This window comes from Budorcas taxicolor, chromosome 10 (genome assembly GCF_023091745.1).
Source record: "Budorcas taxicolor isolate Tak-1 chromosome 10, Takin1.1, whole genome shotgun sequence".
Taxonomy (NCBI): Eukaryota; Metazoa; Chordata; class Mammalia; order Artiodactyla; family Bovidae; genus Budorcas; species Budorcas taxicolor.
Genome location: NC_068919.1, coordinates 35795791 through 35820804, shown reverse-complemented (window position 1 = coordinate 35820804; position 25014 = coordinate 35795791). Strand labels below are relative to the sequence as shown.

General features: G+C 46.5%; 1 protein-coding gene across 1 annotated transcript in view; it reads left to right on the top strand.

Annotated features, from left to right (window-relative positions):
• Nucleotides 1–25014, top strand: part of EHD4 (EH domain containing 4) — an 85942-nt gene that overhangs the window by 45526 nt on the left and 15402 nt on the right. The window contains exon 4 of the mRNA XM_052646417.1: nucleotides 20625–21037. Coding sequence (XP_052502377.1) covers nucleotides 20625–21037 — 413 coding nt within the window. The remainder of the gene's footprint in view (nucleotides 1–20624; nucleotides 21038–25014) is intronic.

The following is a 25014-nucleotide window of genomic DNA, read 5'->3' as shown; positions in this document are numbered from 1 at the left end:
TCATGTATCAGTGTTTGTGAAAACATACATTCTTTTTTTTATGTTCTTATATCTTTTTAATATAAATTTATTTATTTTAGTTGGAGGCTAATTACTTTACAATATTGTATTGGTTTGCCATACATTGGCATGAATCTGCCACGGGTGTACATGTGTTCCCCATCCTGAACCCACCTGCCTCCCCATCCCATCCCTTTGGGTCATCCCAGTGCACCAGCCCCGAGCACCCTCATTCTCTTGGGTATAAACCTAGAAGCAGAATCACCTAATCATATGGTAACTCAGTAGTTAATGTTTTGAAAAACTGCCAGATTGTTTTCCAAAGTGACTGAGTCATTTTCTGTTTCCACCAGTAGTGTATGAAGGTTCCAATTTCTCCACATCCTTATCAACATTATCGTTTTGCTTAGAGCCCTCCTTGTAGGTATGAAGTGGTATTTCACTGTGTTTCAATTTGCATTTCTCTAATGGTTAATTATATTGAGCATCTTTTCATGTACTTTGTTAGCCACTTCTGTATCTTCTCTGGAGAAGTGTATGTACAGAGCCATTGCCCATTTTTTAACTGGATTATTTGTCTTTTAATTGCTCAGTTTTAGGTGGCACAGTGGTAAAGAATCTGCCTGCAATGTGGGAGACCCAGGTTCGATCCCTGGGTAGGAAAGATGCCCTGGAGAAGGGAATGGCAACCCACTCCAGTATTCTTGCCTGGAGAATTCCATGGACAGAGGAGCCTGGCAGGCTATAGTCCACAGGGTCGCAGAGTTGGACACCACTGAGTGACTAACACTACTGTATAGCCTATGTACTAGTCAAACATATGATTTGCAAACACTTTGTCTCATTTTCTGGATTGGCTTTTCACTTTGTTTATGGTATAGTCTGAGAAATTCAAGTTTGTAATGCTAATGAAGTCTAATTTACCTATGTAAATGTTTACTGCTTGTGCTTTTGCCCTAACCCAAACTTATGAAAACTTATTCCTGTATTTTTCTAAGAGGTTTATAATTTTAGCACTTACAATAAGTCACTGTTCCATTTTAAGTTAACTTTTGTATATGGTGTGAGGTTGGGATCAAGCTTGATTTTCTTGCATGTACATATCTAGTTGTCCTGGCACCATTTGTTGGAAAGACAATACTTTCCCCCATTGAATTGTCTTGGCATCCTTATTGAAAATCTGTTGGCTATAAATGTGGAGGTTTATTTCTGGACTCTCAATTCTATTTCCTTGATCCATATGTCTGACCTTACGAAGTAGCTCTTCTTGATCATGTGGCCTCCAGGTGAGTTCACCAGCCAGCAAAATCAGGGCCTTTCAGGATGAGGTGAGGATAAGGTGAGGTGAGGTGGCACTCTTACCACAGTACCTGTCTGGTGCACAGTCAATGGACAGATAACCTGTCTGCCCTTACTACTGTTATTCCCTTCCGGACAGCGGGAAGAGGTTGTAAGAATGGAAGATGTCTGAGCTCAGGGCCCTTTAAAGTAATGTGAGCTGTGCATATGGTGGAGTGTGTGTGTCTGGTGACTGGGTTTATCCTGGAGGCTGAATGGGAACACTGAGGGGTATGTGGTACAGGATGACATGGAAGAGAATTCTGTAGAGTAGAACGTATGCCCACAGGCTCAGATCATGAAGCCATTTTCATATTTAGAGCTTGAGCTCAATGACTTGTCTCTGAGCTTTGTTGGAATTTGACAACAATTGAAAAGTATGCGTCCCCAGGGCCTGGGGCTGACCGCTAATGATTTTGTTGGCAGATCCTGTTTTCTGGCCAGAGCTGAGGCCAGTCCGAGGTTGGGTTGTGAGGTCCTGGACATCACTTGCTTCTTGGGCCTCCAGCAGGAAATCCTGATTTCTTTTTGTTTTGGGGAAGTTTGCTGACAAACACGTTCGGGGCTCCGTTTCCGCCGGTGCCACGGGAAATTCCACACTACGCACGTGGCTGCCTCTGCCCCTAAAGTGAGCACGTCATCACCGTGATTCAGAATGGCATTCACCAAGCCTGGCAAGATATTTTTACTTTTTGTCGATATTTTAAATGCATACTTGATCATGAGAAAGCGTTACTTCTATCCAAACTTTAAACCTACCTAGATGTTTAAATGAAAAACAACTTTTTTTTTTAGTAGAGATTGGGTACTTCTCTTCACACAGAGAGCAACCCATGATCATAAAATATTTCATAGACCTTGGGACACAGAGATTAATCAGAGAAAAGATTTGCTCCTTACTCTTCTGAGTAGTGATAATAGCTGACACATGGTGCATTGTTAAGTGTTTTCCATATTTTTTAACTCATTTGCTCCTCACAGAAGTTCTGTGAGATAGGAACTGTTATCCCCTTCCATAAGAGAGAAGACTGAGGCACACAGAGGTTAAGACCACAGTTTTACAGCAAATGTGGTAACTGGCCTCAAAAGATGCCTTTTGCTCCCACCGCTGCCAACCAATGCCTTCACACCCATGCCTTCCAGTATTCATGCCCTTGAATCTGGAATGGCCTCTGGCTCACTTTGTGATTAGTAGAATTCAGTGGAAGTGATGCTTTATGGCCTCCTGAGTCATAAGAAGCCCTGAAGTCCCCACCTAGAGCTCTTGGCTTGTGTGTTCTGGAGAAGCTAACCACTACCTAAGAAATCCAACTGCCTTGAGACCACCAGACTGTATGGGAAGCCCAAGCTTGTCACATGGGGTGGCCAAGAGTCTCAGACTGCCTCCAACTGGCCCAGCTGAGTTGGGAGCAAAGCCGTCATGAACGACCAGCCCAGCTGAGCCTTCTGATCTTCAGCCCCAGGTGCCGTCTGACTTTCACCTCATGACAAACCCCAATCGAGACCCACCCAGCCAAGCCCAGTCAACCCTCAGATGGGCTGTTAACAATAGAGGGTAATAACATAAATTGGGAAACATCCCTGCCAGTCTGTCTGTCTGTCTGTCTCACACACACTGAGAAGACAGCACTGGGGGAGGGTACCATGTTGAGTATGTTTCCATATAATTGGCACTTTCCCCTGCACACAGCAAATCTCCTGGGTTTTTTCCCTTTAGTGGTTTTTGATCGTGGCCTTTAGGAAATGTAGTACACACTGCTCTGCGTTCTCATCCAAGGGACAGTGGGAAGGGGAAGAGGCTTCCTTATGTGGAATGTCTGCCCTGCACCATGCTCTGCTAGGTCCTCTTGCTCCACCGTGTCCCCACATACCACGTGTCAGGTGACTTAGTCTTATCAGCACCAAGGTAGAACCTGCCGCTGCTTCCTGAAGCGTAGAGGGTAGAGGGGGGTTGGCATAGATGGATGGCAGATAAAATGCGGAGCAAATGGAGGTGACATGAAGACTTGAAGGAAACAATCACAGAGTCCCACAGCGGTGGTCCTACTTTAGATGGGAGGTGAAGGGAGGTCTCTCTGAGGAGGGAGCCTTTTGGCTCAGGCCTACAGAATGGAGGGACTAGCCCGGCAGAGAGTTGAGAAAAGGGCATTTCAGGCAAAGGCCAAACGGAGCCGGCAGGTCGGCGAAGGCTGGAGGCTAGGGAGTGGCCTGGAGGCGATAAGCAGTGCCTGCTGGTAGAAGCTGCTGGCCTTAGGGAAGCATGTAGATTTTATTTTGAGAACTTTTTCAGCCTTCTCTTGAGTGCCCAGAAGAATCTGTGAACAGCCAGCGGTACTCGTCGTCCAGCCTGGCTCTGCCACTCGGTTTCTGTGGCTTTGTTTGGTTGGTTTTCTCTTCTCTCGATGCCAGGCTGGCCCTTTCGTTTCTTCTGTCATACCCGTTCTCAGGTGCCCTCTGTCCTCTGCTCCCCTTCTGCCCTATAAATGATGCACTGAAGCCTAGAGCTGTGATTCTCAGGCTCCAGGGAACTTGTTAAAAGACTATTTCCCAGCCTCAACTACAATTGGGGGCATCTGATGTGGGACCCCAAAAACCTGCATGTTCAGGCCTTCTGGTATAGGAGGTCCCCATTTTGAGGAATCTGGGATATCACTGAGCCTTCCCCCTCCTATATGCTTTGCTGATCGATTAGTCATGTCTGACTGCAACCCCTTGGACTGTAGCCCACCAGGCTCCTCTGTCCATAGGATTTCCCAGGCAAGAATACTGGAGTGAGTTGTCATTTCCTTCCCCAGGGGATCCTCCTGACCCAAGAATCAAATCCGTGAGTCTACTGCCTTGAAGGCAGATTCTGTACCACTGAGCCACCCGGGAAGCCCCTCCTATGCGCTTTGCCACCCCCAAACCAAGTGAATAGTCACAAGCTTGGAAAACCTACCAACATGAACCTGAGCTCTGTTCCGCATCTGTTGCCAGTGTGAAAGAACAGGGCAGAGGATGTAAATGGTGCGGGGCGGCCTCTAGGTGGGTGAGAGGTGGCACAGCACTGGGCCAGGCTCTGTGACCAACCAGCATCCTCCCAGGTGAGGACTTAGACAGGGAGCAGAGGCAGCTTCACTTCACAATGATCACCAGGTAACTGAGTGACTCTGGGCTCATGAGCATCTGATAGGGACTCTTGGCCTAATGCTGCTGTCCTCTGCCTGTTCCTTTACTCCACGTAGGAGCACCCCCAAACTGTTCTAGACTTCTGTGGAAGTTAAGATCTTTAGGAACCTCCGAGAAAAATTTGTTGTTGTTCAGTCACTCAGTCGTGTCTGACTCTTTGCTACCCCACAGACTGCAGCACACCAGGCTTCCCTGTCCTTCACCGTCTCCCAGAGTTTGCTCAAACTCATGTCTGTTGAATCAATGATGCCATCCAACCATTTCATCCTCTGTCACCCCCATCTCCTCCTGCCCTCAATCTTTCCCAGCATCAGGATCTTTTCCAATGAGTCAGCTCTTCACATCAGGTGGCCAAAGTATTGGAGCTGCAGCGTTAGCATCAGTCCTTCCAGTGAACATTCAGCATTGATTTCCTCTACGACTGACTGGTTTGATCTCCTTGCTATCCAAGGGACTCTCAAGAGTCTTCTCCAACAGTTCAAAAGCATCAATTCTTCAGCACTCAGCCTTCTTTATGGTCCAACTCTCAGCATCTGTACATGACTACTGGAAATACCATAGCTTTGACTAGACAGACTTTTGTCAGCAAAGCGATGTCTCTGCTTTTTAATATGCTAGCTAGGTTTGTCATAGGTTTTCTTCCAAGGAGCAAGTATCTTTTAATTTCATGGCTGCAGTTACTATCTACAGTGATTTTGGAGCCCAAGAAAATAAAGTCTCTCACTGTTACCATTTTTTCCCCATTTATTTGCCATGAAGTGATGGGGCCAGATGCCATGATCTTAGTTTTTTGAATGTTGAGTTTTAAGTCAGCTTTTTCACTCCCCTCTTTCATCTTCATCAAGAGGCTGTTTAGCTGATTTTCAGTTTCTGCCATTAGGGTGGTGTCATCTGCCTATCTAGAAAAAAACAGATTTTTTAAAGACTGTCATTTGTATTTTCAAATATTCAGTAACATCACTGCTATAATGGGGACATTCTTGTTATACAGGCTTCATCCCTAATGTTGTGTGTGCAAAAGGTCTCTCCCCTGTCACTGTGTCCCTGTGGGGGCTGGAGAGTAGGAGAGATAGATTGTAATTGCAGGATTCTGAGCGGAAAAGCAGTAAACACTGGCCAGGAACTTTTTCCATTTCCCTGGCTCTGGCACTGACCATCTGGGTGACCTGGGCAAGTTATTCTGTCTTTGTGAGACTTAGTTTCCTGCTCTATAAAATGGGAGAAGAAGTGCTTTTCCTCACAGGGTTAGAACTGAATAATCGTGCAAATACCCAAGTGCTCCATAGGCATTAGCTCTGAAGCGTGTAGTGGAAACACACTGAAAATAATGGTGCTTTCAGGGAGTCTTTGTTTTCCATTGCTGTGGGCTCTGGATGAGACTGACTTAGGCTCACATCCCAGCACCCCACCTCACTGTGGGGCCCTCTGAGCCTCAGTTTATACTTATATAAAGTGAGGAAACCCCCCACTCCAGTTGTTTGAAGATAAAGTGGCATAACATGTACAAGCCGTTTGACATAGAGTGGTGTTGAAGAACTGGTGGTCTTGTTCATTTCATGGAACTGGAGTGGTCCCCAAAAGACCCACCAGGATCCCTGGTCAGCTGGGTGGTGGCTGAGTCCTGGGACTTAGGCAGACAAGTACCTTGCGCTTCCAGGGACCTGAAAAAGGAGAGGAAGGGTAAAGGAAATATTTGGACTTGACAGGAGAGCTGTGGAAGGAGTACAAGGAGAATGCAGACGCGCACGATGTTGGGGAACCTGCTGCAGAGAGTGACCGGAGGGGGTGTCCTCTTGTGGTGAGGGCCCCCGCTCTTGCCACTCTTCCAATTCTTTTTGCCATAATCCCCTTTCTGGTATCTGGGGATATTTCCCACATGTGCCATGATATAATTTCCTGTGGAAACTGCCAGTTCACCTGGATTCCTTTTTGTCTCTTTCTCAAAACCATCCTGTTTGAATCCAAATCATGATTGAAAGCACAAGTCAGACCATTTATTCCATATGTCACCTTTCTAAAGCAGTCTTCAGAAGTACCACCATTCTGTGTGGATGCGTGTACGTGTTGGGATGAAAAAGTCAAGATACAAAAAGTTACATGGTGAAGAACATCTATCACAGCCACATCCCCAGGTCCTTTCCTAGAGAGAGGAGCTACAGCCTCTTCCTCTGAGTGGGAGGGTCCTCTGCTCACTGCTCCACATTAAGAGTTTTCCACTTGGTGAATCTTGGAATACATCCACGTTGGAACCTTAGAGCTATGTCCTTCATATTCCATCATAGAGCTGTGCCAGAATTAATAGCTGGTGTCCTTTGGATTGGTGGCATTGGGGCTGTTTCTAATCTTTCAATGTTACAAACAGTGCCACAGAATACAGACAGCTTTGCATATACAGTGCAAGTATATACAGTCTGTGCAATCATGGAACTGTAAGATACACTCTTAGCAGTGCATTGTTGAATCAAAAGGAACTGTGTTCTTTTTACTGTGTTAACTGATGCCCAAATGCCTCTCTAGAAGGTGTGCCTGTTTACATTCTGGCCAACAATTACAAAAGTGCCTGCTTCCACACATCCTCCCCAATTTAGGGCAATACCAATTTTTGTTCTTATCTTTGCATTGTCTGCTAGGTGGATGGCATATTTTATGTTTACAAATCTTCTCAAAGAAGTTCCTTTCTGGAAATATTTGACCATTTTGAAATACTGTTGGTAACTATTAAATACATAAACTCTGATTTAATAAAATAAGTGTATCTTCCTGGTGGTTCAGATGGTAAAGAATCTGCCTGCAGTGTAGGAGACCCAGGTTAGATCCCTGGGCTGGGAAAATCCCTTGGATAAGGAAAAGGCAGCCCACTCCAGTATTCTTGCCTGGAGAATTCCACAGACAGAGGAGCCTGGCGGGCTGCAGTCCATGGGGTCGCAGAGAGTCAGACACGACTGAGCAACTAACACTACTGCTAATATGGATTCACACGGTTCCCACTGGCTTGATCTGTCTTTCTGTCTGTGACATAAATCCAGAAATAACTATCTCCGAATAATGGTTTGGCTTTCAGAGTAGGTTATCTGATAGCTTAGTTGCTGGAGCTGATCTTCATGACTGGCTGTCGTCCAAATGTTCACAGAACACTCATTCAACGCTGGGAATGTTTAAACGGAACAGGGCAGGGCAGGGGTTGAGGGCGGAGGTCACTTTCAAGTCATTTGTTGATCCAAAGTTGTCACCCTCCGGGTTTAACATCTCTCTGTGGAAAATTATGACGTGAAGAAACATTGTCTCTTTGTCCTTCTGAACCACAAAATGACAAGATGCATTGTCAAGGTGGAAGTCTTGTAAGTATTTGGCCTCATCATCCTTGGGTGAAGTCTGTATACCATTGGCATTTTGCCTCAAGAAAACCCAGTACAAGTACAAACTGCCTCTGCCTGATTTATAGACATAATGTACGAGACCTTCTCACCTGAGGTACACAAAGCCCACTTGAGAATGAGGACGGGACGACTTCCACGTGGATGACACTCAGTTCCTGAACTCTATTAATTATAGTATTAGAAGGTTGAATCTGATGACTTCTTCAGTATCCTTGAAAGTCTCAAATTCTGTGACTTTTCTTCTGTTAATTTATTTCAGCATAGAGGTGTTTGGAATTAAATGACAAGGAAATTACCCTTGAAGGGCAATTAACTGCCCCTATGGAAACATGCAAGGACCTTCAAATCAGCCCCAAAATGCCACAGCACATGAGTCCGGTGAAATGAACATAATAACATGAAACATGTTACTTGTTCATCCTATGCCCTAGAGTTAGTCACCGAATGTTCCTGTAACCATCCAGATGGTTTTACATTCTAATGCTGATACTAGAACTTGATGCTACCTTCTATACAGGCACTAAATTGATTTTCCTGAGAATCTGACTTCTTGTTTCAGAAAAGCTTAATGTTCAGAACCATCATATATATCTTTATGATGTGAAGGAATCTATATTGATCATATAAGCCCTCTGATAGATGTAGAAAGTGAGAGCAGGCACTGAAGCAGCTGAACCAAGCTCCAAGACGCGTAGATTTTTCTTAACAGATTTTCCCAAGATCTCTCTCCAGCAAAGAGCCTCCAACGGCATGTACTACTGCTGTCTTTTCCTAGGGCTCAGATCTGCTTTTTAACCTAATTTTTCACCTGGAATGGAAAGTGAAATATGAAACCCAATTTTCCCTGTGTCTTGGCCACGTGACCAGGAGAAGCCTCGTTCGCTGAGCTATCTGTTCAAGTGGGGCATTTCTTTGTTTCCTGTCCGCCCATGTGCTGTGATTCCGTGATGTCTGGGGTCTTTGGGGTCATACAGCACTGTCTGCCTCGTCGTTTTCTTTACAACATCCCCATAGGAAGGAGAGACAGGCGGTGGGGCTAGCTTGTTTATTTTAGGAGGAAACAGGCACAAAAAATAAATTCACAAGGTATTGGACTAAATCCCAAAGGGAGAGGAGTGGGGAGAGGAGCTGGGGGATAAACAACACCAAGCCCTTCCCAGGACATGCTCGGTCCTTGGTTTAATTTAAATAGTGGTGTGTTTAGTGGCCAGACCAGGCACAGGGCGGTGGAGAACTCTGTAACTGTGGGGCTGTTCTTGTAGCCAGTTACATTCTCCAAGAGGTGACCATTAACGTCTGAAAACTGAGGGGGATACACCTCCTCAGAAGGGTGACTGCTGTATGCAGATGTAGGGGCTCCACTGATGGCTCAGTGGTAAAGAACCCGCCTGCCAGTGCAGAAGACGCAGGAGCCTCGGGTTCAGCCCCTGGGTTGGGAAGTTCCCCTGGAGCAGGGAATGGCTATCCACTCCAGTACTCTTGCCTGGAGAATCCCGTGGACAGAGGAGCCTGGCGGGCTGCAGTCCATGGGGCTGCAGAGAGTTGGACACGACGGCACAGCACGAGCATGCAGGTGTAGGTGCTGCAGTTCGTCTTCTCAGAGAGGCTTGTTGGATCCAGGGAGGGGTTTAATATCAGCTCCCCCAATACCCAGCAGGAGCCTGGACGCCCCCCAGCCCTTCACCCCCACCCCACCCAGCCTGTGTGTCTGGTCAGCTGGGAGGAGGGGGAAGCCCTCTAGAGAAGAGAAGCGAGGCGGGGAGGGCAGCAGCAGCAGCGTCTCTACTCACCCCACCCCAGTGTGTTCCCCACTGCTTCACCCCAGTGAAGCGGGGCGGCCTCTGCTCACAGCGAGTTGTGTATTTACAAAGGCATCACTTCACTCCCTGCGTTTCCTGAGATGGTGCTATGCTAGAAAGTGCTAGAAATCCAGACCTTAATTTTGTAAACACTAGTGCAGAAGGAAGGGAACGCCTTCCTAAATGATATTGCTAGCCCAGTCATACATGGACCAGTGATTTTGTCCATGCTTATTTTTTTCTTATTACAAAAATATATTTTCATCACAAAACCCTTAAAAACTACTTTTCAGAAGACCAAAAAGAAGAAAATAAAAATCACCTCTAATCCCACCATCCTGGTGTATGCACGGTGCAGTGGGTAAAATTGCAGGCTTTGGGATCGGCATCCCTGGGTTTGAATTCTGGCACCCCTGGGAAATAGCTGTATGACCCCGGGTAAGTTGTTTAACCTCTCTGATTCTCTATATCCTCACCTGTAAACGTGAACATGTTGGTCACTCAGTCGTGTCCGAGTCTTTGTGACCCCATGGACTATAGCCTGCCAGGCTCTTCTGTCCATGGGATTTTTCAGGTAAGAATACTGCAGTGGGTTGCCATTCCCTACTCCGGGGATCTTCCCAACCCAAGAATCAAACCATGGTCTCCTGCATTGTAGGCAGATTCTTTACCACGTGAGCTACCAGAGAAGCTCCTGTAGAAGGGGGATAATAATAGTACACGCTTCACGGGGTTGTTGTGAGGATTACAGGGGATGATCTTCATGTGAAGCTCTCCTGACAGTGCAGGAATGTTGAGAGAGCTCAGTAAATATTTATTGCAATTCTTTATTTATAGCAGTCACTCTGCATCCAGCCCCAGTAACATTTTCAGAAACAGCCTTTTCCAGTTGCAAAGTAAACTCATCCTGGAAACAATACAAGGACTCCTTGCACATGTTTAATTGAAGTAGCTGTTATTGTTAACCGAAGTGACTATTTTTGAAAATATACATTTAATACTTGAGTGACCCCTTAGACAACTGATGTTTATTTTGAGATGATTTGTACTCCCTATAATTAGTAACAGCCCTTTTTTAAGACACTCACAGCACTATTTAAGCAACTAAACCCTTGGACTTGCTAAAAATTGTTATGCTTCATATTTAAAGCAATTCACTTCATTAAACCAAATTTATTTTATTGTGGTAAGAACACTTACCATGTGATCTACCCTCTTAAATTTTTAGGTGTACGGTATTGTTAACTACAGACAGAGTTGTACAGCAGTTCTCTAGAATGTACTCATCTTTCCTTGTGGCTCAGCTGGTAAAGAATCCGCCTGCAATGCAGGAGACCTGGGTTTGATCCCTAGGTTGGGAAGATCCTCTGGAGAAGGGAAAGGCTACAGTATTCTGGCCTGGAGAATTCCATGGACTGTATATAGTCCGTGGGGTTGCATAGAGTCGGCAGCTTTCACTTTTGAAGGTTTTTGCCCTTTGCTTAGCAGTTTCCCCTCACCCCAGCCCCTGGCTGTCAGCAGTCCATGCTATGATTCCAAGTCTGTTTTAGACACCTCATATAAGTGAAATAATGCAGTATTTGTCCTTCTGTGACTGGCCTATCTCACTTGGTATAATGTTCTCAGGGCTCACCCTTGTCACGTGTTATTCCAGTGTATATATACACCGCATTTGCTTTATTCATTCATCTGCCAATGGGCTTTTAGGCTGTTTCCTCATCTCAGCTACTGTGGATTATGCTGCAGTAACATGAGCGTGCTAACATCTCTTTAAGATCCCAGTTTAAAATTCTTTTGGATAGATACCCAGGAGTAGGATTGCAGGATCATACGGTAGTTTTGTTTTTAATTTGGGGGGGAAATAAATGGATCCCCTGGAGAAGGGCATGGCGACCCACTCCAGTATTCTTGTCTGGAGAACCCCATGGACAGAGGACCCCGGTGGGCCACAGTCCATGGGGTCCCAAAGAGTGAGACCCAACTGAAGCAACTTAGCAGAAACTAGATTTAGATTTCCTGAGCACCTGCTCTATTCAGTGGCGGATCCTGGGTATACAGTGGTGAACAGATGAGGGGTGAAGTTTCCCTTTGGCGTTTCTGTCACATACTCACCAAATAAATATATCATCATAGAGAGTAAGTGCTCCACAAGAAAAGTCACTGGTGCTGGAAGAACAGATCACAGGGGAACGGATTCAGGTAGTGTCAGGTGTGCTGCAGTGGGCTTTTGGACTCCAGACGTGATGACAGTCTCATCTAGAGCCCGGGCTGTGGCAGAGAACAGGCCCTCTCGGGAGGCGGGGGCGTGCTGCTGTGCTTGGGTGGGGGAGGCCTCCTTGGGGCGTGGGTGGCTGGAGATGGGAGAGAGGGAAGGCGCTCCAGGCAGAAGGGAAGTTCTGGGCAGAGTCCTGGGCTTGGCCGGCTGCTCAGGAAGCCTTGTCCACCCCAAGAATGGCACTAGCAGCAAGGGCAGAGAGAACCATTATCTTGCATTCTTTCATTGACACACGTCTTGATTAAAACTCACGTAATAGGAAACTTGGCTTTGGGAAGTAACTGAAACATTTTTTTCTGTTGTGCTATTAAAAATAGTCAGTCAAATTTGCTTCCTTGGGGTCCCCGCCCTGTGTTTACCTGAGCCTGGGGCCACTGTCCTGACCTCAGATGCCATTTCCTGGTGAGGCTTTTCAGCAAGGACGGAGACTGTGGTCTCCACAGGGCTGTGACGGAAGCCCCCTGATTGGGTGGAAAGGGCCCCTTCCTTCCTGCCTCCTCCTGTTCCCAGAACGTGGAACCAGGAATGCCAAGCTGGGATCTTCCACAGGACAAAGTCTTTTTCCCAGCTCCGAAAGCCATATAGCTGTGGGGTCCTTTTGCAAAAAGAGAAGCTGTACTTTTAAACAATTGAACTGATTACACCTCTGTTTTGTTCCAGACTAGTACAAGTTCCACTGGAACATCTTACAGAATTGAAATGTCTGTCATCGCACATCTCCTCTAGGGGCCTGGTTTTAGTTCAGGTTCCACTACCTGCTAGCTGTGTAACCTTGGCCAGGTGTCTTAAATCATTAAGCCTCGGTTTCTACATCTGTGGACGTGCTCAGTCATGTCTGACTCTTGCAACTCTATAGTCCCCATAGCCTATAGCCCTCCAGGATCCTCTGTGCATGGAATTTATCAGGCAAGAATACTGGAGTGGGTTGCCATTTCATCCTCAAGGGGCTCTTCCTGACCCAGGGATCAAACCCCCGTCTCTTGCATCTCCTTCATTGGCAGGCAATTCTTTTCTAACTTGCACCACCTGGGGAGGACTGATAACATATTTAAAATATATTGAGTACCATGAAGACAGTTCTATTGTTCTATTGAATTTTATGCTCTCCACACACACTCACACATGTGCATGTATATACCCTACACCTACAGGCATGCTTACTTGGGGGTATGCACTCACACACCCAGATCTGTGTGCCCTGGGCCTTACTGCATTCTGTGCAGCTGGAACTGAATCTCATAAACTCAGAGCATTCTCGTCCCTGGTCTGTCACAATGAAAGACTTTAAGCACTTTGGCCATGAGGCAAGACACTGTGAAATTCACGACTCTCAAAGTTTCAGTGAACAAGCCAGATTTTACATTAACTTTTGTGGTTAAGACTGTTGGAACTATTGCTAAATCCAACTCCATACATGGCCAGATTCGTGACATAGTTCCCTTGAACAGACTTCAACTTCCTGGTCCACTCAGCAGTGTGTTGAGATGTATATCTTCAAACAAGTTCAGCAACCTTGGATTTTTTTCCTTTTTTCCCTTCTCCCTTTCTTTCTTCTTTCCAGCCTTCTGTCCATCCTTTCTTTTTCTTTCTTATTTATTTTTACTTTTTAAGTCAGTTTTATAGAAGTACTACTGCTGCTAAGTTGCTTTAGTTGTGTCCGACTCTGTGTGACCCCAGAGACGGCAGCCCACCAGGCACCCCCATCCTTGTGGTTCTCCAGGCAAGAACACTGGAGTACAGTACATTACAGTGCACTCACTCTAATTGTACAGCGTGCTGAGTTTTGATGAATTTGCAGATTTACTCCTGTACTCATGTTTCTTGCGTAACCACCACCATCTTCTAGAAACAGAAACTGTACATCACCCTGAGAAGTTCCTTCTTGGATTTTGGCACTTTGTGGTCAGTCCCAGTCCCGTCTTCAGTCCCAGGCAACCCCTTATCTGCTCTCTGTCACTGGAGCTGAGCTTTGTCTGTTCTAGAATTTAGTGCAAATGGAATTGTACAGTTATGTGTTCTTTAATGCCTGGCTTCTCCCACTTGGCGTGTTTCTGAGCTTCACCCGTGTGTTGCATGCTTCAGTAGCCCCACCCGTTTATTGCTGAGTAGTATTCCGCTGATAGACGCACCGCAATTTAGCCATTCACACACCAAAGGACATGTGGATTATTTCCAGTTTGGGGCAATTCTGGGTAAAGCTAGCAGCCTCGGTTTTATGGCAGCATGTCCCTCAGCAGCAATTCCAAGCACATCCTAGGAACTTGATAATTATTAATTAATCCATTTAAAAAAAATTTTGTGTTTGAAATGTCTTATTAAACTCCAGGATGTTTAGTGTACTTTTGATTTCCAAAGAGACATGTTTAAGAACTTGTTTAAGGCAGGGAAGTTTAGGGGAACTCCCTGGCAATCCAGTGGTTAGGATTCTGCACTTTGACTGCACAGGGCCTAGGTTTGATCCCTGGTCAGGGAACTAAGATCCTACAAGCCATGCGGCGTGGCCGAAAATAAAAAGGGAGTGTTGAACGTTTTCCCACAGAGTACATTGAGTCCATCAGGAAGCACTCCTGAGGGCTGTGTTGGCAAGCACCCTTCTGGGCTGGAGAAGCCAGATAGGGAGGCCCCCTCCCTCAGACATTCCCAGCCCAGGTGGGAGGCCCCTGTGAAGTAACACCATGCAGTTCTTTGGGGAGGGGGGATGGCAGCTAGGAGTGCCCCTCAGGAGCCCAGGAGGGCTGGAGGGCACAGATGGGTCTCTAAGGCAGAGTCTGAGCTGTAGTGTTTCCACTCAGAAGTGGGCACCAGGTGGACAGTGCTGTCCAGACCAAAGGCAGTGAGCTCAGAACATAAGGACACCCTGTAGGCCAAACAAAACAGCAGCTGAGGGCACGTTCAGTCTGAGGGCCACTGGTATTCAACGTTGTTTTAAGGGGTAACGTCGTCACTGACCTGCTTAGTATAGCGTGGCTCACCGTAGGGGTGACAGGCCCCTGACGGCCCTCTGTGACAGAACCTCTGGGGGAGTTCATTGCTTTCCCCTGCTGGGCACCAAGGTTTGCCCTGAGCTGTCCTGGCCAGCACAGGTGTGCACAGGACTTTGCTAAGCCAAGGAGGATCCTGCGGTCGGAGTAACCCACAGTCTTTGAGGGGCTTCTCATGTAGCACTAGTGGTAAAAACCCACCTGCCAGTGGAGGAGACATAAGAGGACACAGGTTCAGCCCCTGGGTTGGGAAGATCCCCTGGAAAAATGGATGGCAACCTGCTGCAGTCCATAGGGTTGCAAAGAGTTGGATTGACAGAAGTGAATTTGCCCGTGGGGTCTTTAGGACCAACTGGTAGAACTCCCTCTGTTTCACAAGCAAGAGAAGAAAGGCCACTGGCTCTATTCATAAAATACGAGCAGTCTCTCCTCAGTCAGTATATTCTGTCAGCTATCTTCTGAGCACTGATTCTCTCACATGGCTCAAGCATCACTGCATTGTCAGCTTTACCCAGTTTAATTAGGGAAATTTTATTTTCTCCATGGCTGCAGGCTGTACTTCACCCTAGCCAGGCATCTTTCAGCAAATTTTTATTTTGCCCCCACCAGGCACTGGGAATTGGAGGCAAGGATTTTTCAAATAACCAGGTCATAACATTTTAGAGAACTTAGCTAACAAGATGATTCTAAATGCTTCACCCATATACTCCACAGCCCTGTGAAGTACATGGATACCATTATTAGCCCTATTTTACAGATGAGAAAATGAGACACGGAGAGATAAAGCAGCATGCCCCGGGTCACAAAATTAGTAAGTGACAGAGGTAGGATTAGAATCCCAGGCAGCCTGAGTCCAACGCCCACACTTTTGATAATCACTGACTTGTGCCACTGTGAGGAAGATGTGGTCCCTATGGTTAAAGAATTTATTATCTAATGAGAGAACCCTGTACATCCATTGGGTTATAATCCACTGTGTAAAGTCATTTGATAGGAGAACAAGCAAAGGGCTCTGGGAGCCCAGAAGATGGAGGAAGGGATCAACAGTTATTGTTTAGTGGGCACGCTTGCAGTTTGGGAAGGTGAAAAAAGAGTTCTGGAGAGGGATGGTTGTGATGGTTCACAATAATATGAATGAGCTTAATGCCACTGAACTGTACACTTAAAAGTGGTAAAATAATGATAACAACAAGTGCATGTGAGGGAAAAATTGAGCAGACCAACTTCTCCCAGCTTTGACAGTTCTTTGCTTTCTTCTGAGACACTTAGTGATTTTTTTTCACCTTTGATTGTGTTGCCTAACATGTGACAAGCCATTCTTTTATACCTCTTAATGGCAAACAAAGCACTTCTACCTACCCATACTGCTTAATCCTTACCAAGCTTTCATCATGACTTTAAAACAAAAGAGAACAGACATGCAGCTCTTCCTCCAAAGGTGAGTACTGGCTTCACTTTAGCACACTTAGATCTGGCAGCTCTGTTCCCAGTAACTTTTTATTTCACTGAAGTATTGGAACGAAGTGTTTTTTAAAATAACTTTATGAACCCAAATTAAAGTTGAAACACACATGTTACCGTAGAGGCCAACCAGTCAACCCAGGTGGCCCATGGAGGAAGAGAGACGTGTCTGCATGGCTGAATTTACACGGTGCTCGCATACAGAGGAGGTGACAGCTATTGGTGTGGCAAGTTTCTTTTGGCACTAGTTGTAAAAGCATCCATAGTTTGGAAATATTCAAATGTGGGGATAGATTATTTACCAATCATGGTCCTTGGTAGCAAACCAAAGAAGCTGACTAACTTGAGCAGAAAAGGAGTTTTCAGAAAATCAGGCTGTTCACAGAATGGATAGGAAGACTGGAGAGCTGGGCTCAAAAACTAGGTTAGGAAGCCACTATCACTGTCTAAATTCAGCCATCTCTGCCATAAATAAATTCTCATTTTCCCTGTGTCTTTGCATCATTCCCTTAAGATTCAACACCATCCTCTGATAGGAGAGGATTGCATGCATGCTAAGTCACCTTCAGTTCAGTCAGTTCAGTCGCTCAGTCGTGTCCAACTCTTTGCAACCCCATGAAGTGCAGCACGCCAGGCCTCCCTGTCCACCACCAGCTCCCGGAGTTCACTCAGACTCACGTCCGAGTCGGTGATGCCATCCAGCCATCTCATCCTTTGTCATCCCCTTCTCCTCCTGCCCCTAATCCCTCCCAGCATCAGAGTCTTTTCCAATGAGTCAACTCTTCACACGAGGTGGCCAAAGTACTGCAGTTTCAGCTTCAGCATCATTCCCTCCAAAGAAATCCCAGGGCTGACCTCCTTCAGAATGGACTGGTTGGATCTCCTTGGCAGTCCAAGGGACTCTCAAGAGTCTTCTCCAACACCACAGTTCAAAAGCATCAATTCTTCAGCACTCAGCTTTCTTCACAGTCCAACTCTCACATCCATACATGACCACTGGAAAAGCCATAGCCTTGACTAGATGGACATTTGTTGGCAAAGTAATGTCTCTGCTTTTCAATATTCTGTCTAGGTTGGTCATAACTTTTCTTCCAAGGAGTAAGCATCTTTTAATTTCATGGCTGCAGTCACCATCTGCAGTGATTTTGGAGCCCCCAAAAATAAAGTCTGATACTGTTTCCACTGTTTCCCCATCTATTTCCCATGAAGTGATGGGACCAGATGCCATGATCTTCGTTTTCTAAATCTTGAGCTTTAAGCCAACTTTTTCACTCTCCTCTTTCACTTTCATCAAGAGGCTTTTTAGTTCCTCTTCATTTTCTGCCATAAGGGTGGTGTCATCTGCATATCTGAGGTTATTGATATATCTCCCGGCAATCTTGATTCCAGATTGTGCTTCTTCCAGTCCAGCATTTCTCATGATGTACTCTGCATAGAAGTTAAATAAGCAGGGTGACAATATACAGACTTGATGTACTCCTTTTCCTATTTCACCTTACTCATGTCCAACTCTTTGCGACCCCATGGACTGTAGCCCACCAGGCTCCTCTGTCCATGGGGATTCTCCAGGCAAGAATACTGGAGTGGGTTGCCGTGCCCTCCTCCAGGGGATCTTCTCTACCCAGGGATTGAGCCCGTGTCTCTTGCATCTCCTGCATTGGCAAGCGGGTTCTTTATCACTAGACCACCTGGGAAGCCCAGGAGATGATTGTCTGATTCTAAATCACCTATCTGTACCCCAGCCTGCTAATGAGTGGCACAAGAGACTGTCCACCACACCTTCAGCGTCTGTGGTCCCCAAGGAACCCATGCTAACCGCCATCCAACAGGAAGAGCAATCAGCAAAGTACAACTGGTATCCTCCCCCAGTGTGCATGCCGGACACAGCCTTTTCTTCAATCTGTTTATGAACCTTCAGTTACCAAATGAGAGAGGCACTGGGTCAGAGAGACAAGTCCATCCTCCCTATTGGAAAAGTAAATCCACACACAGGGCCTTCAGTGGGCAGCTTCAAAACGTCATCCCAGCCCCCAAGGATCAGCACCGTCTTTCATCTGCTGAGCATCTCCTACCCAGGATCTAGGCTTTCTGGTGCACAGGTCAGTCTCAAATGACAGAACCCACATTACCTTAGGAGGTTTGCTCTGGCCTCACAGGGACAGAACCAAGTGAAATGTTAACTCAGAATCTTCATATCCTACGCTATGACCTGTTCCATAGGTCTTTGCCTTTCCTCTGATCTAAACTGGCTGCTGACAGCAATGAAAAACTCTAGCCCACATTCTGGAAACTGCCTTTGGTCTCCTTTCCCCCACCCAGGGAATCAGGGAGTCCCTCAGCGAGACAGAAAGAGAAGTGAAAGGCCTAAGCTGGCAGCATACACGCACATGCGCAGTGACATAAAGCCCTGCATCCAGGGTCTGTGGTTTCCTCTGGGGAGGAGGTTGAGGACAGAGCTTGCGGAGGGGGTCATGGGGGCTTCAGCACTTTCGTGACTGTTCTCCTTACTTAAATGTATCTTTTTATTTTTCAAGTTTTGGCCGTGCTGGGTCTTCATTGTGGCACATGGGCTTTCTCTGGCTGTGGTGCGTGGGCTCCATAGTTGCAGCCCGTGAGGTTCTCTAGTTGTGGCCCCTGGGCTTGATTGCCCTGTGGAGTGTAGGATCTTAGTTCCCCGACCAGGGATCGAACCCCCCTCCCTTGCATTAGAAGGAGGATTCCCAACCACTGGACTACCAGGGAAGTCCCTGTTTAAATGTATCTGAATCCAGTTTGCTTGCCCAGTTATTCCTCTTACACCTGTTCTTCAATTCATGGAAACTTTAGTTCATGGACCCCCTTTATTTCTGTCTAATAGCTCGTTCTCCTTTAGGCACTCATCTACTTTAGATGCCTCACTTCCTCCATCCCCAGAATCAACCAGCATCCGCAAACCCATGTAACATGTTTGTATTCGAACTGTAGTACATATCCATAGGTTATCGAGTGGTGCTTTGTTTTTTAACATTGTAAGTGAATCTTATCATGCTATACATGTGCTTTTGAAACGGATTTTTTTGTGTGTGAGATTTGCCTGTGATGACAAGTGAAAATCTAGTTCACCCTCGCTGCTACGTGGTATTTTGTTATTTGAATAAACTACACTTCAATTTTTTTTAAGTATTTGAAGCAAAGAAGGTCAAGTGAAAATTTCTTAAAGGTACAAGGTGGGCATGTCAACATTCATCACATTATTCTCTAGACTGTTATATGTGTTTGGAAGTTTTCCAGATCTAAAAATAGAGGCAAGAGTGTGAAAAGTAGGGTCAGGAAATATCCCTTTTGGGTTCTGACTGCACTGCTTTGAGGCTTGATTCTAGAGCTAATCAGCCTTGAGAATAAAAATAAGCCCGGGAGACTGGCCCCTTCTGTTTGCTTCTCATGGGACTTGCCTCCCTGAGAAATGCTCAAAAGCCTTGACCACAAGCCGAGAGGAGTGTTGATTTGGGTGCGTGATTTGGAGTGTGTTGGTACACAGCCAAAGTAAAATAAACAGAATTGTCATGGGTCTGGTCATTTTTAGAAAGAAATTGGCAAGAGACCATTTCATGGAATGGCTGTGAAACACAATTTTAAAAATATTTACAACATACTTAAGATATAAATAGTCCAAATGATAAATATAGGTCACTGTTTTGGCCAGGTCAGCCTCTGATCTCAACACTCTTAAAAATTTAGATAGATGGAAATTTCCCTTTTGCGGTACTTCCTGTACACGCCACAAGACTTCCAGTGGCCACTAGGTTTCTTCCTTCTCCAGCTCTGCTACTTTCAGAAAAGTGAGACTTTGGTAGAAATTGAGAGCTTTTGAACCATGGCCTGTATTTTTTCAGGGCCAGTACTCAATTTTGCCATTAAACTGAAAGACTGTACTAGGTGAAACAAGAGACTCCTGGGGGCTAAAAGAAATTACAGATATGGAAGCAAGCATTGCCTAGTCAGAGTGACCACAGTATCCCCTGGTACTGCCCACGCAAGGACTCCCAGCATCCCCAGTGTTAACTCTATGCATCCAGCCCAGAGGGCCCCATTTGAAACAGTTTTCATATCATGAGTCCTCCCCTTCCTCCAGCTTGAAGACGGGGCACTCTCCCTGGCAGCTGCCGGAGACCCACGTGGTTCTGAGCCCCTGCCAGCACATTCCCTGCAGCAGTCAGCTGCACTGACCTGCCCCTTCCCTCCCCAGGGTATGACTTCTGCCAGGTCCTTCAGTGGTTCGCTGAGCGGGTGGACAGGATTATCCTGCTCTTCGATGCACACAAACTGGACATCTCAGACGAGTTCTCAGAGGCCATCAAGGCTTTCCGGGGCCAGGACGACAAGATCCGTGTCGTGCTGAACAAGGCCGACCAAGTGGACACACAACAGCTGATGCGAGTCTATGGAGCCCTCATGTGGTCCCTGGGCAAGGTCATCAACACGCCTGAGGTGCTACGCGTCTACATCGGCTCCTTCTGGACGCAGCCCCTGCAGAATACTGACAACCGACGGCTCTTCGAGGCCGAGGCCCAGGACCTGTTCAGAGACATCCAGAGCCTTCCCCAGAAGGCGGCAGTGCGCAAACTCAACGACCTCATCAAGCGAGCGCGGCTGGCCAAGGTAAGCTGGAGACCCCCAGCAGCAGCCTGGGCAGGGACTCTTCCCACATGCACCTCTGTAAGGGAAAATAGGCGGAGGTTCAACTCCAGGAGCCTCAGGGAACAGGACATGGAAGGGTTATGAAGCCAGCCTGACCATCAGTATCTTCTTTAGATTCTGGCTCCTACCTCTGTCATCTTGGGCAAATGACTCCTTTCCAAGCCTGACTCAACCTATAAAATGGAACTAGTAAGAGCACAGGGTGCTTGGGAGGGTTGTGTGACCTGGCTTGCAGAGTGCTTGACGTAGCTCCCGGGACTTGGGGAAATGCATGCACTTACCACCTGGATGCTGCTGCTATGTTAGGATGGCAGGAAGATAACCCACCGAACCAGAGAGAGGTGGCATTGGTGGGACCAGTGCGGTGCCGAGGGACCAGCGCTTGTCACCCTGTGCCTAAGGCATGGAGCCCTGTGTCACACGAGGGCACAGAGAGGCCACAGGAAGTTGGCTCAGCCCAGCCCACCAACTATGCCATTTCGGGAAGGGGTACACCATATCCCCATTCTGGGCTGTGGTTCCCACTCTCCAGCCTCACGGCTGAGCCTTTTAGCAGCCCCAGGAGTCTGTGCCTCCAGGTGGTGGGCAGTGATCTAACCACCCTCGTGTTAACAGCATAGTCTATTTTGCTGTGCCTCTGAAGAGAGAGGAGCATGTGACTCCTCTAAGAAAAAGTACAGAAAAAAAAAAAAGTTCTTTAAAAGCTATATATACATTTCATAAAATGATAGTCCTCTAACACCACAAGTGCCTCCAGAGTTTATCTAGTCCCAGTGATCATCAGAAGCGTCCAGGAGCTTTAAGCAATGTAAGTTCCCAAGCCCTGCCCCAAAGCCTCTGATTGGGGGTAGTGTGTGTGTGTGTGTGTGTGTGTGTGTGTGTCTGTCTGTCTGTCTGTCTGTCTGTGTGTCTGTGTGTAAAGCTCCCTGAGTGATTCTGATGATCAGTTGAGTTTGGGAACCAGAGGTCTTTAGTGACAAAGGACTAAAGACAGCCCTCCTGGCTTCCAGTCTAGCCTTCTGCTTTGGCCTTGTCCCTTCTGCTAGAAGCAGTCCTGGGCCTGCCTCTCCAGATCCCTGGTCAGGAGGCCTCATTTTTCCTTCAGCTTCTGATGGCAGAGAACCTGCATCTCCCCACTTCCTCTTGCTGCACCACGAGTGGCTTCTGCTCTGGCCTAGGGGCCCACAGGCCAGCCATCTAGAGTCGACCATTACTTTGCCTACTTCAGTCAACAGCACCCTAGGCCAGGGCTGGGCAGCCTAGTCAGGTGAAGGAGGGGGCGCCAAACTCCCCTCTTCAGAATGGTGAGCTGTGAGTGCCCAGGTGTAGACACTGTGCTCTGAGAAGGGACCTGGCTGGGGCAGGGAGCAGGGAGGGCTCCACTGAGGGTGACCGACGTGCAGGTGACCAGCCGTCCAGCCCCTCCTCACTGCCTGCATGCCCATGTGCTCAGGGCAGCATCCCTCCTGGCTGCGACCAGACACCCCCCTGGCTGCTACCCCGCCCGTCATCCCTGGATCTGCTCTTTCCTCTTGCTCCCCCTAAGGCTTTTTCACACCCCCCACCCCTGTGGTTCCGCTGATCTGCAGTCACCTGTGCTCCTGAGTCGTAGCTCTTTATCTTTTCTTCTTGTACAGGCTGCTTCCTTCCCGGAACAGCCACTTTTGTTCCAGTTCTACAAGGCTTGTAAATCCACTAATTTGCAGCTCTCCTGAGATGATTTCCCTCCCTGGCTCAGTGGCAGGAAGTCTGTTTTTGCCGAGTTAGTGACCCCCTGGTATGTGGTCTTTCTCTTCTCTGGCTGATATAACTGAAATTCACCTTCAGGGTATGTAATACCCAAAATGATTGTATAACCAAGGCTGGTAAATGACGTCATAGCCTTTGCAGATTTCAAGATCTTTTAACTATTTTTAAATATCCATGGAATTTTTTTTTAATTTACGAGGCATCGCTGAGGGCCTGGTAACTCAAGATGCAGCTATGTTTGATCATATAAATAAATAAAAGGCAAAAGGCTCATTGGGGGTGCCAAGCGCATGGGATTTTGCTGCCATTCTGGCACCTTGGGCCCTGTGAAGGGGCTGGCGTGGCCTGGGTTTAGAGGCACAGAATGCTGCTGTGTGTACTGACACGGGAATAATGAAAGCCCTTGTGTAGAGGCGGGGGGTGGGGCAGGGGGCAGTCAAATTGCTGAGCTTACTTCTAGGAAAAAAAGCTGGTCTTCTTTTTTTTCTTCTTCCTAAGAATAGTATCTGGCTTGTTCCTTTTCATAAAGGAAAATGTTTGAAGTACGGATGTTTCCAGCCTGAGCTGTGCCAGTGTGTTCCTGGGGCGGCACAAGGCTGGCAGGGGGGCAGGAAACAGTCTCAGGCAGAGAAGAAGCTGAACTCAGCACAATAGCCTTGACCACTAACCAGTGCCATCCACTTCCTACACCGTCTGCAGTTTTATGTTCCATTTGTGAACTTGTTGCTGAAATGGACTAGGGGTCACCTGAGCTTTGCTTTTTGAAGTGTTCCTGTTTCATAAAAATGCTCTTGGGTTTTGATATATTCATCTTTCTTTCTCCTGATCCAGTTTTCCTTTGGCAGGCCAACCTTGACTGAGGGTCTATAATGTTCTAGAAGCCCCACGATTTGCATTGCATATGTTATTTTATCTGATCCTGCCCACAGTACGCAAAGTTGGACATTGATTTCTCATACAAGGGAAATGAAGCTCAGAAAGGTGACCTTACTTACCCAAAACTTCCCAGCCTGAAGTTATAGATTCAAACCAGGGCCTGACCCCCTGGTCTGGAAAGCATTCATCTGAAATGCAGCGTGGACAGCATCTGTTGGTCTTTACTATGCCCTTGCTTTCTGCATTAATCTGTCATTCTGATTATTCTGTAATAGTCTCCATCCACATAAACCCTACAAAGTTTAGAAGTTTGTCGAGCTGTGATTTTTGAAAGTATGCAAAGGATAAGATTCCAGATATCACCTGGCAGGTGTCAGATCTGCGCAGGTATGTTGTTTAGTTGCTAAGTTATATGACTCTTTTGTGACCCCATGGACCATAGCCTGCCAGTCTCCTCTGTCCGTGGGGTTTCCAAGGCAAGAATACTGGAGTGGGTTGCCATTTCCTTCTCCAGGGGATCTTCTCAGGGATTCAACCTGCCTCTCCTGCATTACCAGGCAGATTCTTTACCACTGAGCCACCAGGGAAGCTCTGAGTTGGTGGGTGGAGTGTGTCTATTTATAGACCACCATAATTAGGTAGAATCTGTGGCCCATCCTGAAATAAAAGCCAGAAATGGCATTGTTAATGTCCTGCTGAGTTCTGCAGTAATCAAAGTATCATAACTATGACATTTCCCATAATATGAAAAATGGCACTCTTACTAAAGATCTCTTGAAACTTAATGATTTCCCTACTTTTTCTATTTACATTTTTTATCCCAGTCCTTTATTTAAAGGAACAGGAAATCTTTAGAGTGAGTTTTTTGGTTAGCCTCAAAGAGTATATATCTTATGATATCAGTAGACATCGTTCTTTGAAGACTGTTCATAATCTCAGATGCCAGTCAAGTTTCATTTCATGGTTTTTTAGAGTAATCTGTTTGGGGAAAGCCCCCACCAAAGGTTTAGAAAATATGAGTTTACTTTTATTCAGTATCATTAAAATAGCCAAGTTAAAGTTCAGGGACTTTCCTGGTGATCCAGTAGTTAAGACTGCCTTCCAATGGAAGGGGTGCAGATTCGATCCCTGGCTGGGGAGGTAAGATCCCACATGCCTGGCAACCAAAAACCAAAGCATAAAAGAGAAGCAATATCATAACAAATTCAATAAAGACTTGAAAAAATTGGTCAACGTAAAAAAAAATTTTTTTTAATGAAACAAGATTCAAACTCTAAATCATAGTAGTTTGTGGGATAAATGCACAAAGGTAA